Consider the following 17,565-nt stretch of genomic DNA (forward strand, 5'->3'; position numbering starts at 1 on the left):
TTAATGGATGACCCAAATAAATATCCGTCTCACAAAATACGACCCGTGAGACCGTCTCACACAAGTTTTTGCCAATCGATATAATTTATTTGATTCAAATATTTATTAAAAAAAGAATCAATCCGCAGTTATCACCCCTACTACATTGTAGGGCCAACAAGGCTGCTACACAAATAAAAGAATGAACAATGTCACTCAAGGGATACTTGATACGCCCTCATATAATCTATCTAAACAAATAAAAGAGATTCCAACATCCTAAAACTAATCAATATTATATCTAGAGGGTCTACATGAAATTGAATTTTTTTCCTACAAAATGAATCATTACTGCAATTATAAGATATAATCACAGTCGATTCTGCCGAGGCTATATTAACAACACAGGGATGCAAAAAACATACTAAACTTTGTACAAACATGTATGCTCTCAATTGTTTCGCGTTACCTTAGGTCGCGACTTCATGCTGGCTCTCCGAGCCACATCCCATGCCTTCTGTGGCACAAAAACTCCTGCCTGTGATGCGAAAAAAGACTCATAACCTGGTGAATCGAAAGCAAAGCCAGTGTGCTTCGACTTCTGACTCGGGAGCTGCATCAGAGCATAGCTACGTGCCTCATCTTGAGTAAGATTGTCGTTTCCTATTTCGAGTAATCCTATCCTGCTACCATCAGTTTCATTCCTGTGAATTTCTTGGACGATTTGATAATCGTAGGGAAAGAACCATCTTTGAGCCCTGAAGCAAGTTTAATCACAGAAGACTTGAGAGTAAATAATGCATGAAAACAGATAATGCTCCAAAGCTGCAAGTTACTAGTAAAACGTACCCCATGTATACGAAGTCGCAAAATAGCGCGGACATAGGGACGAGAATCAGAGTGAGGTAGAAATAAATGGTACTCATTAGGACATAAATCACGAAATAGATATTCTCCTGCAGTAAATAACAAAATTTGAAAAGGAGTTGCCACCAAGTACGTAACAAGTGGCTGAAATAATAGTGAGAGATCTTACTTGTGCTTTAGGTAAGACAACGCCCGAGTAAATGAAGACAAAAATGAACCACGCTAATATGCTTCCTCCAACACTGATGTGGTGCCATTTAGTAATTGTGTTACACATCATTAGGAGGCGCAAGTTGACAGTCACGACAACACAAGTAAATGCCATTGTGCTGACGTCCCACAAGCCAAACATCTTGCCAGCTGAATTCATAGCACGATTACTTGAAGCAACGACAAAGTAATAGAAAACTAATGATTGATAGATTGCGAAAAAGGCCCATGTTGCCACAACCCTCCATTTGAAGAAAGTATTCCTTATTCCTTCCTTGTATAACTCAGGATATTTCTTGGATAGAGAACAATTAACATCCTGGAAGAAACGATTAACAAAAAATGTGAAACTAGCAAAATATATTATGCAACAGAAGCTCAGCCAGTTCTCAACACAAAAATTTAAGCTTATGTGATAATCAAACAGAGACGCAATAATAAATCTGTGCATTTCAGTACCTTATCGAAAAGCCCAAGAATGATCACAGGTAGGGCAGTGAATATTACGTTGTACAAAGATTGAAACCAATCATCATAAAACCTCTGGCCAGAAAATCCAGTCCGGAAAGTGAACCAAAATTGAGTGAAAGTAAACATCAGGTTCTTGTAGAAGAAGTAAGTCACAACCTGCAAAAAATTTAGAAGCTGTCAAAAATAGGACTTTAGAACACCGCAACTGGCATAAAACTGTAGAGCGTCGAACCTTGCATATTCTGAGATATGACCACCGCCCATGCACAAGGAGTAATTCGGTGAGGAAGCGAAACTGTGCAATGGCAAAATCACTTGCCATCACGGCTTGCATCCCCTCTTGCCCACTTATTCCAACACCAACATGAGCTGCTTGAATCATGCTAACATCGTTAGCACCATCACCAATACTAAGGGTAATCTTCTTTGCACCCTTCTTAACTAAACTTGTCACCTAAAAGCAGAAAATTGATAAGTCAGCCCTACAAATTATGAAGCACTTCACAAAATCAAGTAGCTTATGTGATAAAAAAGCAGTGATGATGTTTTGATGGTGAATTTGACCTAAAGATTATTTGCAGTAGCATTCATTTGTTAGTTCAGTAAAGCTATGAATCAACAATTCCTTGACTATATATTCATCAATTTCTTTATGGGCTTATGATCCATTTGATGACAGTTTTCCATGTGCAACTGCATATGCATTTATAAAGAGAAAAAGTTCTCTTGTTCTGCCCATTTTCATTATAGGCTATCTATCTAAAGACATAACAGACAACACATGATTCAATCAGAAAACAACATAAACTTTGACGGACTATGCCGGATTGAACTTTCATGTTCTGCTGTAAAGATGCTCGATAGTCCAAAACAGATAAAGAAAAAGAAATCTAGTTGCTATGCTCCCATGCCTTGGGTAACTTCCAGGAATAAGGTTATTTTGCAAGAGAAGGCAAACACCGAACTGCAAAGCGACCAGTTTAGCTGAGGATGCCACTAATTTATAAAGGATGACGCAGGATGGTAGATGCTTAAAGCAACTGTAAAATGCACTTAACCAGAATCTTTTCTATCTCAGATATACAAGGAATGAGCAACTTGTCTAAACTTTTGAGACAATTTCTGGGCACTAAAATGACGGGAATATTGATATTATTTACTCTCGGAACAGATTTGGATGCCTGTTTGGAACAGTAAATATAATCTATTCAGGTATCATGATGACTGCGGATGATAGCAAACAAATTTCAGAACTAATGACAAGATTTTCTTATCAAAGGGTTGTAGAGATAGTATACTCTCAGTCAGCATATATAGATGTAAAACTATCATTTATCTAACTTTATACAAGTAGAAATAAAAGTAGATCATAATGATATTTAGAAACTTTACCTGTGCCTTCTGGAGTGGAGAAACTCGGCAGCAAACTACAGCGCTGCAATTTAAGCTCAAATTAAGGAGCATTACTCGTAAACTAGGGTCCAGTGCATACATCAAACACTTTCCATCAATCACAAGTGCCAATTTTGATCCAGGTGCAGAATGAAGATACTGTTGAGCTTCTTCATGATATGTTCTCAGGTCATTTTTCACTGTCTCTTTAATTACACGAGCAAGTTCAACTTGATCACCCTGATAAAATATTCAGGAATTAGAAGTTAAAATGAGTTCTGGTTTCGCATGGGAAAGTGATGTCAGCGTGTTACTTACCATGTCCTCAATCTCTCTGATAGCATCAGTTTCTGAACTGATTATAAATTGCTTCATGCTATTATTCATTAACTTGCATGCTGCGATAAATGAAGCAGAAACAAAATAAATTACAGCAGTTATCAATTGTTAAAACAAAATTAAATCATTAACTTTCTTACCGTAAGCAATATTTATTGCTGTTTCCAACTTGTCTCCTGTTAGCACCCATATTTTAATTCCAGCTCGTGAGAGCGTCTCTATGCAAGCTGGTACTCCCTCTTGAAGCTTGTCTTCAATTGCCGTACATCCAATCAAAACAAGCTCCTTCTCTATTTGTTCAGCAACCTGAAACAGTTTTGCATGTTCATTATAGCAGAAGTCTAAGATTTTGTAATTAATATCGGCAAAGCGCACAAACAAGAGTTATGACATGGATAAAAGAACAATACTAGGCTTTCCACAACCTAAAAACCAAATTAGAACCCTATACATAGAGATTAAAATCAGAGCAGTGCATGTTCAACATAGACCGGATAACAGAAGATAAAGTGAAACAAAAAACTCTGAAAATTCCAAATAAACTTCGAGCAAATACATTTCATATTACTATGAACATGAGAGTAGTCGTTTAACTTAAGTTCAGATGCCATGCCTGCGGGGTTGCCCTATAAACAGATCGCATAGAAAGATTATATGAGCACACTCAAGAAAATATGCATGAAAGTATTACAAAAAAAAAGCATACAAATGCACACCTCATCCAATTTCTTCTCTCTATCTCGGAGAGCTGATTTTGCCTGAATGTATTTCTCATTCCAACTTTCATACATGCCAGAATTCAAATCTCTATAGGCCAGGCAGAGTGTACGCAATCCAGCAGCTCCAAATTGCTCCAAGTGCTCTCTGGTTGTTCTCTTCAAATCATTGTCACCAATGGCCAATCTTTCATATATTACAGTATCTGCACCCTGTAATAAACATAAAAAAAGCTAAAATTTTAAGTCTAGTAATAAATTTTAACTAATGTACTTGTACAACTTTATTCTGTAACCTTGCAGTAGAGTACAAGTCTACCATCTGAAAAGCGGCATATGACAGACTGGCGCTTCCTTGTACTAGAACACCAAAAAGATTACTGAGTCTTAACTCGGACGTTTCATTGATCAGGTTCAAAATAAGCATGCGAATAAGAATGTATTACCTGTTGAACTCAAGGACATTTAAAATTTCATATGGAACATCCTGAACCTTTCCCATCTTATCAATATGTGACTCACGAACATAAATTGTTGTTGGAGAACGCCTGAAGTTGAGACATTAAAAAGTTTCACCACATGCTTTTACCAAAAAAAAAAAATCACCACAAGCAATAGTCTACGCATACTACTTAAAACTTTTTTAAAACCACATACTTGAAGAAAAAGAAGCCAAAGTTCTTCGCTGCCGTAACCAAAGCAGCCTCATCAGGAGATGCGGCCTGATATCGAATCTTTTCAGGAGATTCATCACCTTCAGGAAGTACAGTATGACATATTGCAAGGCACCTGAAAAATTCCTACACAAGAGGAAAACATTTTATCAAGGATGAAATTATCACCAACCAGGAAAAGAAGCATGAGAAATTAGTGATCAATTCTATGTATGGAGCTATCATAGGAGTCTCAAACAAAAGTGACAAAAGGCACATCTGCTAAAGCAAAAAGAGAAGTGAAAGAAAAGAAATTAACAAATTAACTGCTTTTCATACCATGAAATAAGGTTAGGCATGCAGCACTAAGGAAAGAGACGGGCCCAATTTTTCAATCCTATAATGTTGTCTCAATAGTAAATCTGTGTTAAATGTACAACTAAAAAAGGTAGCCATACAATAACGAATGCTCAACATTGTCATCTTATTGCTAACGAAAAAATTATTTAAAAATAACCCAAAAAATTTTCCATTGCCATGGCTGCTTGACTAAATAGACATATGAAGTCAATGACAGAATCTACAAGTACAAAGAAATTTTCAAAGCTTCACAACAAGATCAAGTGACCACAGGGAAATGAAAACATCTGATAGAATTGGTGTATATTAGTCTCGTCTACTAGACATGGTTAGACAAGACAGTCAAGCAGCATCATGGACATATATCACATAAGAAAGAGAATATAATACCGGTTTACATTTGGTACAGTTCTGTAAAATTGTTATCATATTTAAATAACCTACTTTGCAAGACTCTGGATTAGGTTCATTCTTCCAAGCACCACGCATAAGTCGGGTATCATCAAAGTTGAATCCCTTTTCACGTGCTGAATTTGAAGGTCTCTCAACCTGAAAATCAAAGGCCTCAGTAAAACACATGTTAAGATTTAAAGGAATCTTTTTTATTTTATTGCAGAAAGATTTACCTCAACTTTTACTCCAGTCCTTTGAGCTGTTCCCAACTCAATTTCGCTGACACCAGAACCATATACCTCTCCAGCAATTGAACATTTAAAAAACTCCATTAAGTTTCTTGTTAGGGTTCCGGTTTTGTCAGAAAATATATACTCCACCTGTCACAAAGATTTGCAAAGAGAATCAACATGTCATAAATAAGACATCGGCAAGCAACAAAATCCAAGTGATCACATATTCACTAGAACACGTATCCATGAACTAGATGACATTCAGAAATTACCGCATGCGGTCAAAATGAAAATTATTATGCCACTAACCAAAATCTTAAAAAGAAAGGAAAACAATGCAAAACTTTACCTGCCCAAGTTCTTCATTCAAATTGGATGTCCGTGCCAAAGCAGGGGTATTGCTTTCAGCGTGGTACATGTGTAAGTCATTGTTAATAAATTGAGTGGACTGAATAAATTTAATCATCTGAAATAAACAAAAGCTTGTCGGTGAATCACGACAACATAAACTCAGTGAAAGCAGAAGAGAATAGATCACAGTTAAATTTACCTCAACAGAAACATATAGAGAGATGGGAATGATTGGTGAATAGAGAGTTATGAGGGTAAAAAAAGTCAAGACAGCAACCTATAGAACATTAAAAAGCAAATGTGAGTTAGAGAAAGAAGTTGGAACTGAAAGTATAAACTAATACCATAAACACGACCATGAAAGAAAGGTGATCCCACTCTTTACCACAAATTTATTGCCAGGATCAAACTGTTTTTCTGAGCTGTCAAACCGCAAATAGTAGTACTTCTGATCTATGAACACACCACTACACAAATGACGAAAATAGTTAAGTATAGCATTGAACTTCAAAGAAATGAATACAGACTGCGTTGCAGAAATTTTAAGAGTGAAACATGATAGACAACAGGTCAAACCTGCCTATAGCACCCAAAAGACACATGCAGAAGAGAACACTAAACAGAGTAAGTATAAGCTTGTCAAGTTTCTTCTCTAGTGTGCTTCGTTTGGAAGGAATTTTCATGGAGTTCATCATAACCTGCATTTGCACCAAAGACACCACTGAAATGCAGAAACAAGTAACTGGTAGAATAGGAAAATGGAACTCAAAGATCATAATTAGATATATATATAAATACATAAATATTGAGACATGACATATGACACTTGATTATTTCATTAATTGGAATGAAAAATTATCAAATATCAGCAACTAAACGAAACCCTCCAATGATGAGAGTAACAAATGGCTAATATATACATCCTTCACTGGTAACTGTCAGACTGCTCAACTAGAAAAGGAAAAACCAAACAATGGACAAAACTTGAATAAAGTATGAAATGTAAATTAAAAACAAAATAATGGACAAAACTTGAATAAAACAGGAAAAGTACCTTTGTCTCATGCCCTGTAAAAATAACTGTGCCAACAATGTACTCAGTGTTCCTCAAGTTACAGCCCTGAAACAAGGAAAGATAGATTAAATTAAAATATAATGCAACTACATAGAAAGTAGCCAGCAATTAACCGCATAGAAAATGAAAATTATAATTGGTATTTTCAAGGAATTGTTCCAACTTCAATCTGTATTAAGACAAATCTTTTGTCATCAATCATTGGACTGTCGTAGAAAATTTATGCAATAAGAGAATGCAGCTAGCAACTTTATCAGATTTGTAGACACATAATAAAATAAAGATAGCGTTGAATCAATTGAAAACAGATGATGCAAAAGATGGCAATTCCATACCCGTAACAGAAGTTGATTTGGACTGAGCGGCAAGGTTTGTTTGTCAAGGATCAAGTTGCCAGTAAAGGTGTACAACGAATTGTTTGGTTGCTCACATTGTACCTCACCTGCATTTAACAGGCACATTTCATCAAATATAAACATGCAACAAAATTTTTAGCCAGTCGGTTACAATCATTTTGATGCACATCAATCCCATAATGAAGACTATTTACAAAGCATCACAAATCAATGAGGTTGTATATGAACGCAAAAATAGTCATTCAGAAATTTTTCGGTCAACAATATGGCAGATGACATGACATTTATGCATGTTATCATGTGTTGTATCCTTATACTGAAAGTAAAACCTTTAAATTCAGCCACTTTCTCCGGTGTCACATAGTCCCAAGTCTTTTCTGACGCTTTCCTTATCTTCAAGTTAGTTTCCCCATCGAGATTTGCAGTCTGCAAAACAACCGAAGATAGTTGATAAATGATGTGGAAAGACTAATGATACATAATTTTATTCTATTCTCAAAAGAGAAGAAACAGTACACCACCACGAACACAAAGAGAGCAAACCTCAATGTAGCAGACACCATCAGGGTTTGTGCTAGCAAGGAACAATAGATCAGCTGGGAAATATCCATCTTGTTTCACCTTGAACCACAAAAACAGTCTAACTTTCAGGCAAAAATCAATGAAAAATAGTTAATCTGAGTGAATTTGATAGACCGATTCAGAATAGATGAATTTAAAACGGATTATCACTAGGGTTATTTCTTTCCTAAAAATTTTAAAGGTCATGAACATACATCATCCAACCAGAATAAGAAGCAACAGTCAAGAGACATAATTGTGATTGGAAGCCAATTAAAAAAAAATTATCATCAATCAGATTGAGATGTGTCATCTATTCACTGCAGGTTGAAAAACTAACGAAGGATATGCTTAGATTCATTTTCAGAGATACTTTAGCTCTGAAAATGAAACAAAGATTACTATTTTTCATTTTTTATTCCAAAATTGTAACTTCATCTCATTTTCACAACTACCAACATGGTTTTTACTTTTAATTTAACTTTTTCATCACTCATAAAAAATTCATAAGTATTGAATTACATCATATTCCTAGTTTAGAAACTCCATACACCACTAAAAAAAATTAAACATATAAAAATAGTAACTAACCCAACTAATTTGTTGACATACCATCTACATTAAAAATATTTTTCTTTAGAAAAAGAAAAGAAAACGAAATGTTCCACCAAATTCAACAACATAATTTCCAAATTCACATTTCCATAGACCGTCTTCCAAAATGCCAAAATGAAACCCCAAGTATAAATATAAATGTTTTCCCGTACCTATGACTAAAGCTCTCATGATCAAACCTCCTATGAAAGTTAAGCAGACTCATACGCACAAACATTGTGTTGACTAGTTTTCAAGATCCCTAAAAGTCTTTAGGGCTATAATAGTGGTACCATAGTAATTAACCAATTATTTGACCTGGTGTGTAGTCAAATGCACAAACAGTTCCACACCAGAAACCCCCTTACATTTCTCTAAATATTGCTGCTAACTAAAGGCCCCAGTGTATCATAATCTCCTCGTTACCTGCAGAGAAATAGAGCAATAACTTCTGTAGTTCTACTATCAAACATGAGTAAGCCGGGAATTTATACCAACTCACTACCAAGAGCAGAGAAATGAACATATGAAGCTACTTAAAACATCAGAACCTTAATGGTTTAGCACAAACAGTTAAATAGGGTATATGGAAGGGAGATTAACAACTGAACCTTACCTTGACTATGTCTCCAACCTGCAGCTTCTTCCAAGGGATGGATATCCATTTCTGATCTTGCAACACTTCTATGCTGGAATTATTGATTGCCATATCATTTTGGAAACGTTTCTTCCATGCATAAAGGGAAAAAATAAAAAAAGGGAAAAGATATGGAGGACCATCAGAACAAGATGCATAGATTGTAAAACACCAAAGAAATAAAATGACATAATTCTCACCCAGTCCTCCCATGCTTCTTTGATGAGAGATACAAGAAGCACCAGGGTGAGTGGAAGCACATTTGTTATAGGACTCACAGGACTGCATAAAAACAAAGGTTCCTTAAAAATGTTGCATCTAACAACCATGGATTTCATTGTTAAGATAGACTTAACATTTCAAATTATCTGCTGCAGCAACATTCCACACAGGTTAATCAACAAGAAAACTAATGCACATAAATAGGAAAACAACCGAGAACCTAGATTTGCTCAAAGAAGTCAATACAAGTAATGGTATTTTTGACAATAACCAGAAAGCACAGCATAGTTTTTTAAACTTAACATGTGCATATACAAGCTCTCTCCTCTTCAGCTGAAACAACAAATTAATAGAACCATTTCAGATACACAGGGCAAAATGCAATATTGACACATATTACACTGTCATTATATTGGCAATCACCGTCCACATCCATGCAACAGAACATCCAACAAACTTGAAGATAATACACATTTTTTCGCTGCATCACATCTCAGATTAACTAGTTATCTATACACAAATGCAAAACTAGTGCTACATTTGCCTCGCCATTCTCTCAACGAATTGTTGCATTCTATATAGCGAAAAATCAGTACATATATCAATCTAAGCATTCCGCAATTGTGCTGCCAATAATACTCAAATTATTTTATATCATATTTTATGTAACCCTTGGTGATCTAAACTATATTACAGCAACATACCTGATTGGAGTGCATGACAATATTGAAATCATGAGAAAGTAGAGATTAGCCACCCGTCTGAACTGTCAGCATAAATTAAACAACAGGAAACAGGTATTACAAACTAAATCACCAGGAAAATGAAGCCTCGTATTTCTTTTTTGCTACAGCAATAAGCAATTAACTAGCTGGAGGATAAAAAACCTTGATCCTAAACAGCCGACAACTCTGTCAACATAAATTCTTATATAGCAGATGCCGAGTTTTTTAGAATTCGATTTCATTACATGGAATGGTAATAATGTATCTATTCATAGACATCACATTGTTATCTATAAGTAGAAATTAGAAGTTTTCAAAATGTTCTGCATGCACTCTTCTCTACAACAAATGCAATTAACTGATAAGTCACTCAGAAATCAAAACTATACCTTCTACACGTTTCTCAAATTTAACTAGTATAACTCCTTTTAATTGTTTCCCTAGATGGCAGCTAAAAATTAGACAAGTTAATCCAATATCTTCATTCCATCACAGGACTTCATCTCCAGAATTGTGTCAAAAAACCAAGTCGGATTGAAAAATACTGTTCAAGAGAAAACTGTGAGCCTAACAGCAGTCAGCATGGTCCTAATGCCAAGTTTGTAGATTGATTTTAAATTATTCTGAAACCAATATACAGGTAAATTATAAATTGATAAATTAAGTCTTGAGGTAAAGTCATTTCAAGGTTGCAAGTCATTGTAAAGCAGATAAATGCTAACTTGGCATTCATGACAAACGCCAGCTTTCAATAACACAATACTCTTTTGAAAAATAGTGCAACATTATATTACCTGCTCAAAAAGTCCCTTTGGTAAAAACGTAAAGACATCATACTTCGTAGTTGACACAGAATTTCCCTGAAAATCAATTATGGAACCAATCAGATCTAATTAAAGAAATTATTCACACCAGATTGGAAGACAATATCAGGACTAACAGGCGCACAGGTTCCCTAGAGTCCCAACTCCCAAGATGCAAGGTAAAATGTGCTCCTCATCAAAGCAACATGTGCTAAAACATGACATTTCAAAATCAAATAGAACGATGAAAATTATATCACATAGATTTACAAACAAACTCTGATGCATAGCTCATATGGCCCTATGGAATGTCGTATGCTTATTAGTACACATACAAATTTGAATATAATGAATCAAACTCCAGCTTAAGCTAAAAACAATAGTTCATCAATCAAGTTTCCGAGTGTATGTGATGCGATTGGCACCCATAAAACGAACTCGCCTATGCATTGTTAGACTCCAGAAAGTTCACATATATAAATACAAATAAATCAAGAACACGTAATGAAATAAAAAAAACTTAACAATCCTGCAACTACAACCTTGAAATGAGCGAGGATATTTGCATCACGATCGTTGCAGAAAACCATTCTATGGCCTGGCGCCTGCGGCTGAACCTTGCCAAGTCGAACCGTACGAGACGACGAGACACCGTTCTCCGTCGGAGACCCATCCCCCCGGCCGCCGTCCAATTTAGATCCCCTCCATCCAGCCATTTTATCCCTACAGTTCGTCTGATCGAACCGGACTGAGTGCATAAACCCCTAAATACTTACAAAAATAGGGGAGGGATTCAGTTAAACATAATTATCTGAAATTCAGGGAGAAAAGAAAGAAAATTGTAGCAGTTGAATTGTGCAATGCAAATGATGATGGTGGGGTTTGATTTTACAAGAAAATTTAATTTAATCCGCGTAAAAAAAATTGAGACAACCACGCGTATTTTGGCGCGTGCTGAAAAACGGCGTAATCAGATGAATTAGTTTTCCCAATCTGTCCCAGGTTAGCTATGAGTGGTCTGAACGCGGAAGAAGCAAGGGTGGGCTAATATGACTGGCAAATGATTCAGTGTTGGACCTCCGGCAAGGAAACGATGTCGTTATTAACTCTCATACATTGTCTCGTGATTTAATTTTACAAAACGGATATCTGATTTGACCTGATCGACACATGAAAAATATTATCTATATCAAAAATATAATTTTCATTGTTGACGTGAAATTCTTGTACTCTGATCCTACAAACTCTTTTATGTTAGATGTATCAATTAATAATACGAGAAATTTGGCTTCAGTCCCCAGCCGCCTTTTTTCTTTGTTTTCAGTCCCTAGGTACTTTTTTAGTACCACATTTCCACATGAAGTGTACCACATTTCCACATGAAGTGTATCACATTTTGTATGAAATAGTACCACAATTTTGTGGGTAGGGAGTGAATGCAAAGAAATATTATGATTGGGGATTTTTAAATAACTTCCCCTTAATAATAACAATAATAATAACTTTTTTTATTGTTAGTTGTCTCAATTTGAACAAATCGTGATGATATTCTCTCTGTCGTGATCCCAAAACAATGTTGTCAAATATGTCTTATACTCGAAGTGACATAAATTGCATTCTTTCATTTTTTTGGACGAATTTATGTTTGATATATTTCATGAAAATATAAAATTGTTAGAAGATGGGAATCTGAATCTTAGGATCATATATATACACCACCCGTTTTTGTTTGACAAAACATATATAATTGTTATACATAACTGGTTAGTTAAAACGTTTAGCCTAGATTAGATTAAATGATTTGAAGTTATGGATTTTGAATATATTGATTTCCAATCCATTTGTTTTTTGGATAAATTTATGTTTGATATATTTCAAATTCATCATTTGGTAATCCATGTCGATGTAATGATAATTATAATGTTTCGCATCCCTTCTTAAATCAATTTTTTCGTTCTAAATCAAATCATCTCATCCAAGCCCAATCCCTTAAAATTTGTACTCTAATATTTTTCTGTATACATTAGCATATTATTCAAGTCGCGTGCACACACACACATATATATATATGATTATTTTTTAATCATTTAATTTCTTTATTAGTGATGCCACCGCGAAATTAATTTGGAACACTCAATTTGTTGACGTTTACCGTTCGTGATGATCCAGCAAAGTATAACAATTCTATCTGATCCTGGTATGGCTGAAACGTGCAAGAAGAAAGCTTTGAATTATTGCTTTTCAATGAACTTCCAATTTTCTTACTACACCAAATTGCAACCATAGTACAACAAATAAAAGATTGTAACTGGATAAGCCTTTCACAAGTACTCTCAGAATCATCCTATCTCGGCCGCCGGGAGACTCGAGAAATCTGCTTTAACACGTAACCATAAAAGATAGATGTGGCAACATATTTAGCTTGAAGAAACTTGAATACTGTTCGCTGCATTCTTGGTGGCTTTCGGGTTTTTTTTCCCCTTTGTTTTTATGTGTTAATCACGATGGTCGTTCGAAGCCGCCACCAATCTGCATGTGTAGCCATTCTGGTGATGAATCCCTTCCGTATTCCCTTGTACCTTGAGACCCGAATGCCATGCCCGGCGTCTCAAAAGTTTGCTGAGAGAACTGCGGAATTTTGAAAAAAGAATGCATTTTGTCAAAAATGAACCATGATTTCGACGTACATAACTTTGCCGCAACTGTCATGCTGAAGACAGGCAATTTCAAAAGAAAACGAAGGTTGAAGCTAAATGACAGATAGGAAATTTGAAATAGCCTATAATCGGAGCAAATTCAGGCAGTTGATAACCATGTTTCAAGAACTTACATCTTTTGATGGATAAGATCCATCAATGCCTGGTCTCGAATTAACTGCTTCAAGCTTCATCGACAGAAACTGGGAGACAAGTGAACTGTGAGTTCTTTTTACAAGTGGGAATATTCTTAAAAGAAATAAAAATCAAAGCACGACGCTACACATACAAGGGACTAAGAGTTAGCCAGAGGGAAAACAAATTATTTACCTCAACCTGACGTTGTAATGATTGGATATAATTAATTATCTCGTCGAGCACCAGTGCTTTGCCAATTACCTGAACCAAATGAATCTTCTTATGCTTTCAGAAAATATGAATTTAGTATCCCCAGTATCGAAGTGAAGATGGGTAATAAATTTCAAAAACGCAAGACTACTATCCTTGAAACGCCAACATAAGATGGAAATAATCAGATAATATGAAAACAATGCAAATTTATATGTCTACCTCATTTATTCAGAGCATTTACAATGTATCTAGAACAATCTCCGAACTTCGGACAGTTGTTTATCACTCTTATATGGGCAAATGAGTGAGACTCAACCTTCCCATCAAACTTGAACCCGTGAAAAAGACAACTTTTGGTATCTTATGGCCAGATACCCATAGTAGGTATATCCATCACTATAAATAAGCATGGAGCGGAATTATGGATAAAAAAATAGATGCACGGTCTCATGCATAAGATTTCCCAAGAAGCCGACATCCATGTCAAACAGATTAATATGTCCATGTGCTACACAAATTTCAAAACTAACGAACAAGGAAAAAAGTAATAAAAGATACTTCAATGAAACGATCAACACATTCAATCAAATGGCGAAAATAAGTCCAGGATGTTGGAACTCACTTTATTACAACCAGGCACTAAATCTTGAAGGATTTTCATTCTCTCGCTTATTTTTTCTCTTCTAGCCTGTACAAAGCGGAACCAGTAGGTTAACAATCACTCATAAAATGTACATTTACCATGTATCAACTTCATCAAACATGGTTGAGCGGAACCTACGTTTGAGATGCTCCTGCCATAATAGACTATTTTTAGGCTCTTGTGAGGTTTCAACAATCCACACAGCATAATAGACAACTTGACAATGAGTCATGATTGGATTTTTCATCGATTATGCATCAAGATATCATAGGTTGCAAAAAATACACGTACAGATTACTCCAGGATGCATGAAGCTACCTAAAGTATGCCACCATAGGCATCATCCAGCTTCTTATCCACCACCCCAACTTGACTATTAATTAATAATAAACAGCATAGAACTAAAAAAATGTAGTTAAATCTTTTTACTACTAAAATAGAAAGGCAATACATCCATTACCCTTTCAGCTAAACTGTGACTGTCAGTGGCTTGACCTCTTCTTGCTCGAACGTGAATATAATCTTGCTTTGGTGGTTCAGCTGCTTTCACTGCACTTTTATCCGTTACCTTGCCTGAATTCCCAACACCTTCCCTTTGAGCTTTATTTTCTCCATTTCCATTTGAAACGCGCTCTGCCTTCAACCTCTTACCATCTCCTTCATTCTGCACAACCACACAATTTAAAATGACGGGCTAATTTTTCATTTCAACAATTGGAGTAAGCATATTGCATTACTCTGGAAGTTGCAACTGTTGGAATTATTTTGTGGGCTCGCATAAGTTAATTAATTGTACATGAACAAACTATCTAATAAAAGACCCAATAAAGTGATCTAATTAATTATGGATTTTCAAAGTATTAAATAAATTAGTATGGTCCACCTTATTTGTAGAAGCCCAGCCCAATTAGGTCTTCTATGATGGGTTGAAACTACTAAGGTTATATAAGGTTATTATGGACGCTAGATCGAACAATGAATTCTTGTACGTATTTAATGTTATTCATATTTCATGGCGTGTTATTATATTTGGATTTAATCACATGATAAGATTTAATATTATTGAATCTCCAACAGCAACTACTTACACAATTTTTTACAAAAAAAAAAAGAAATCACTATACATCACAACATTAAAAATTAAATTTTAATTTGTAAAAGTAAAAAATTTTAATTATATATTGACGAAATCATCTATAAAATTGATTCGAACAAAATATTTTGTTCAAGCACATTTTCCAAACTACTAATTTACTAAATGGAGAAGCTCTACAATTATTTTAATAATCAATTCATGATTATTTTAGCAAAAAATTTCAAAATATATGTATATTGTTTAAATTTTAAATTTAGATAAATATATCTTTTTTATTATTTATACGTACATATTTAAGATATTTATAATTTAAATATATTATTTATTATATTATTCCAACAGTCGGTAAAATCGATCGGAGTGGTTGTATCATTTTCTAAAGTAAAAACCATCACCGTCCGATTACGTAAAAATGGCTTCTCAAACACATAATGGAAGATATTGAACAAGTGTAAATAATATAACGGCCAAGTGAATTAATTGCTCTCGTAATGATAACTTGAACCCTTGGTATCAATTAAAATGAAGTTTTGAGTTGAAATTGTACCAAATTGTCTCCATCGCTGTTACTGGTGGAAGCTCCTCCTTTGCCGCATTCATCTTTATCGCGGCGTTTCTTTGAATTAGTATGATTGGTTGGGCCATGATTCAATCTCTGGTCCATCTCCGTCGGATCCATGGCCAGAGCATACGACGTCGCATTGGCGTGAAAACCCGGCCAGATCTCCGATAAATTGTAACCACCTCCTGCCCCGTCATTCACCATTGCACCCTGCGGATCCATCCCCAGGCCCGAGTCGCGACGAATGGAATGCTCGTGTTAGTGTAGATAGATATACGATGTGTATGTATAGTCGGGTGTAGGTAGGGGACATGAGGGTGGATCTTCTTTTCCGTGGAGAGAGCAGGTGTGTAGTGTATCCACCGGCGTACGATAGATTCTGAGAAGCAGAGCGAGCGAGCGAGGGAGAGAGATCTTGGGAGTAGAAAAGAAGTGACTTTTGAGTGAGCTTTTCTCGGAGTGTCCAGTGTCTTAAAGCTTCCAGGTTGTGCTATTCTACAACTGGCTCATCTACACTAAGGACTTTTTTCACAAAAACAAAAATTGATTTGACGGAATATATTTGAATTCCCTAATTTTAATTTGATGTAGAACATATTCAAAATTCTCTTAAATTTTGAAAATCCAAAAGTCAAAAAAGTTTGAAATTCATCATTTCAAAGTAAATGGGTTATCTTATGATTTATGATTGAATTGATTTTAAAAAAAAATGATTTTGAAGTTATGTGTTTCAAATTCATAATAATATAGAGTAGGTATCTTATGAGACGGTCTCGCAAATATTTAAATGTGAGATGAGTCAACCCTATCGATATTAACAATAAAAAGCAATATTTTTAGCATTAAAAGTATTACTTTTTCATGGATGACTCAAATAAGAGATTCGTCTTATAAATACGACCCATAAGACCGTCTCACACAATTTTTTACCAATAATATATACATTAGTTTGTTTAAAATATCAAGGCAAAAACTTGTGTGAGACGGTCTCACGGGTCATATTTGTGAGACGGATCTCTTATTTGGATTATCCATGAAAATGTATTACTTTTTTATGCTAAGAGTATTATTTTTTATTGTAAATATGGATAGGGTTGACCCGTCTCACAGATTAAGATCCGTGAGACTATCTCACATGAGACCCACTCAAATATCAAATAGTTATTTTTTAATCATTATGGTACATCTCAAATTCATTTCAATGTGGATTCATTTCAAATCTCTCTCAAATATTTTATCAAATCAAAACTTTCAATCTCAAGGCAACCTGAAATGATTTG

The 17,565-nt window shown here is 35.2% G+C and overlaps 2 protein-coding genes across 3 annotated transcripts; both read right to left on the reverse strand.

The window, feature by feature from the left end:
* Window positions 1-189: 189 nt before the first annotated feature.
* LOC140815887 (phospholipid-transporting ATPase 3-like) lies at window positions 190-11,998 on the reverse strand. 2 transcript variants are annotated; one of them, XM_073174906.1, is made up of 27 exons: window positions 11,480-11,998; window positions 10,929-10,994; window positions 10,114-10,170; window positions 9,388-9,469; window positions 9,167-9,277; window positions 7,939-8,016; window positions 7,725-7,821; window positions 7,375-7,481; window positions 7,019-7,084; window positions 6,541-6,662; window positions 6,350-6,431; window positions 6,164-6,241; window positions 5,963-6,079; window positions 5,614-5,760; window positions 5,432-5,536; window positions 4,632-4,774; window positions 4,421-4,522; window positions 4,271-4,334; window positions 3,975-4,187; window positions 3,399-3,564; window positions 3,238-3,317; window positions 2,920-3,159; window positions 1,760-1,981; window positions 1,516-1,683; window positions 1,016-1,375; window positions 829-935; window positions 190-737 (listed from the first exon to the last, which is right to left on the reverse strand). In XM_073174906.1, the coding sequence occupies exons 1-27, from the start codon at window positions 11,608-11,610 to the stop codon at window positions 431-433; spliced, it is 3,618 nt and encodes a 1,205-aa protein (XP_073031007.1). In that variant the 5' UTR covers window positions 11,611-11,998; the 3' UTR covers window positions 190-430. The 2 variants fall into 2 exon arrangements, with proteins under 2 accessions (XP_073031007.1, XP_073031006.1); XM_073174905.1 differs by having other exon boundaries at window positions 10,114-10,175.
* A 1,150-nt stretch (window positions 11,999-13,148) lies between these two features.
* Window positions 13,149-16,735, reverse strand: LOC140817493 (transcription factor BHLH094-like). Its single transcript, XM_073177212.1, has 6 exons — window positions 16,271-16,735; window positions 15,088-15,291; window positions 14,607-14,672; window positions 13,964-14,032; window positions 13,768-13,836; window positions 13,149-13,565 (listed from the first exon to the last, which is right to left on the reverse strand). The coding sequence occupies exons 1-6, from the start codon at window positions 16,505-16,507 to the stop codon at window positions 13,437-13,439; spliced, it is 774 nt and encodes a 257-aa protein (XP_073033313.1). The 5' UTR covers window positions 16,508-16,735; the 3' UTR covers window positions 13,149-13,436.
* Window positions 16,736-17,565: the final 830 nt, after the last annotated feature.

This window comes from Primulina eburnea, chromosome 16 (genome assembly GCF_022965805.1).
Source record: "Primulina eburnea isolate SZY01 chromosome 16, ASM2296580v1, whole genome shotgun sequence".
Taxonomy (NCBI): Eukaryota; Viridiplantae; Streptophyta; class Magnoliopsida; order Lamiales; family Gesneriaceae; genus Primulina; species Primulina eburnea.

Excerpts from the sequence above, each read along its gene's own strand:
- LOC140815887 (XM_073174905.1), bottom strand. The coding sequence starts at position 11,695 with ATGCACTCAGTCCGGTTCGATCAGACGAACTGTAGGGATAAAATGGCT. Across the intron at positions 6,432-6,540 it reads CTTTTGGGTGCTATAGGCAG|TGGTGTGTTCATAGATCAGA; the intron begins GTTTGACCTGTT and ends TCATTTGTGTAG. Across the intron at positions 4,523-4,631 it reads TTTGGCTTCTTTTTCTTCAA|GCGTTCTCCAACAACAATTT; the intron begins GTATGTGGTTTT and ends TCTCAACTTCAG.
- LOC140817493 (XM_073177212.1), bottom strand. The coding sequence starts at position 16,507 with ATGGATCCGCAGGGTGCAATGGTGAATGACGGGGCAGGAGGTGGTTAC. Across the intron at positions 15,292-16,270 it reads ACAGCGATGGAGACAATTTG|AATGAAGGAGATGGTAAGAG; the intron begins GTACAATTTCAA and ends GTGGTTGTGCAG. Across the intron at positions 13,566-13,767 it reads GATCTTATCCATCAAAAGAT|TTCTCTCAGCAAACTTTTGA; the intron begins GTAAGTTCTTGA and ends AAAATTCCGCAG.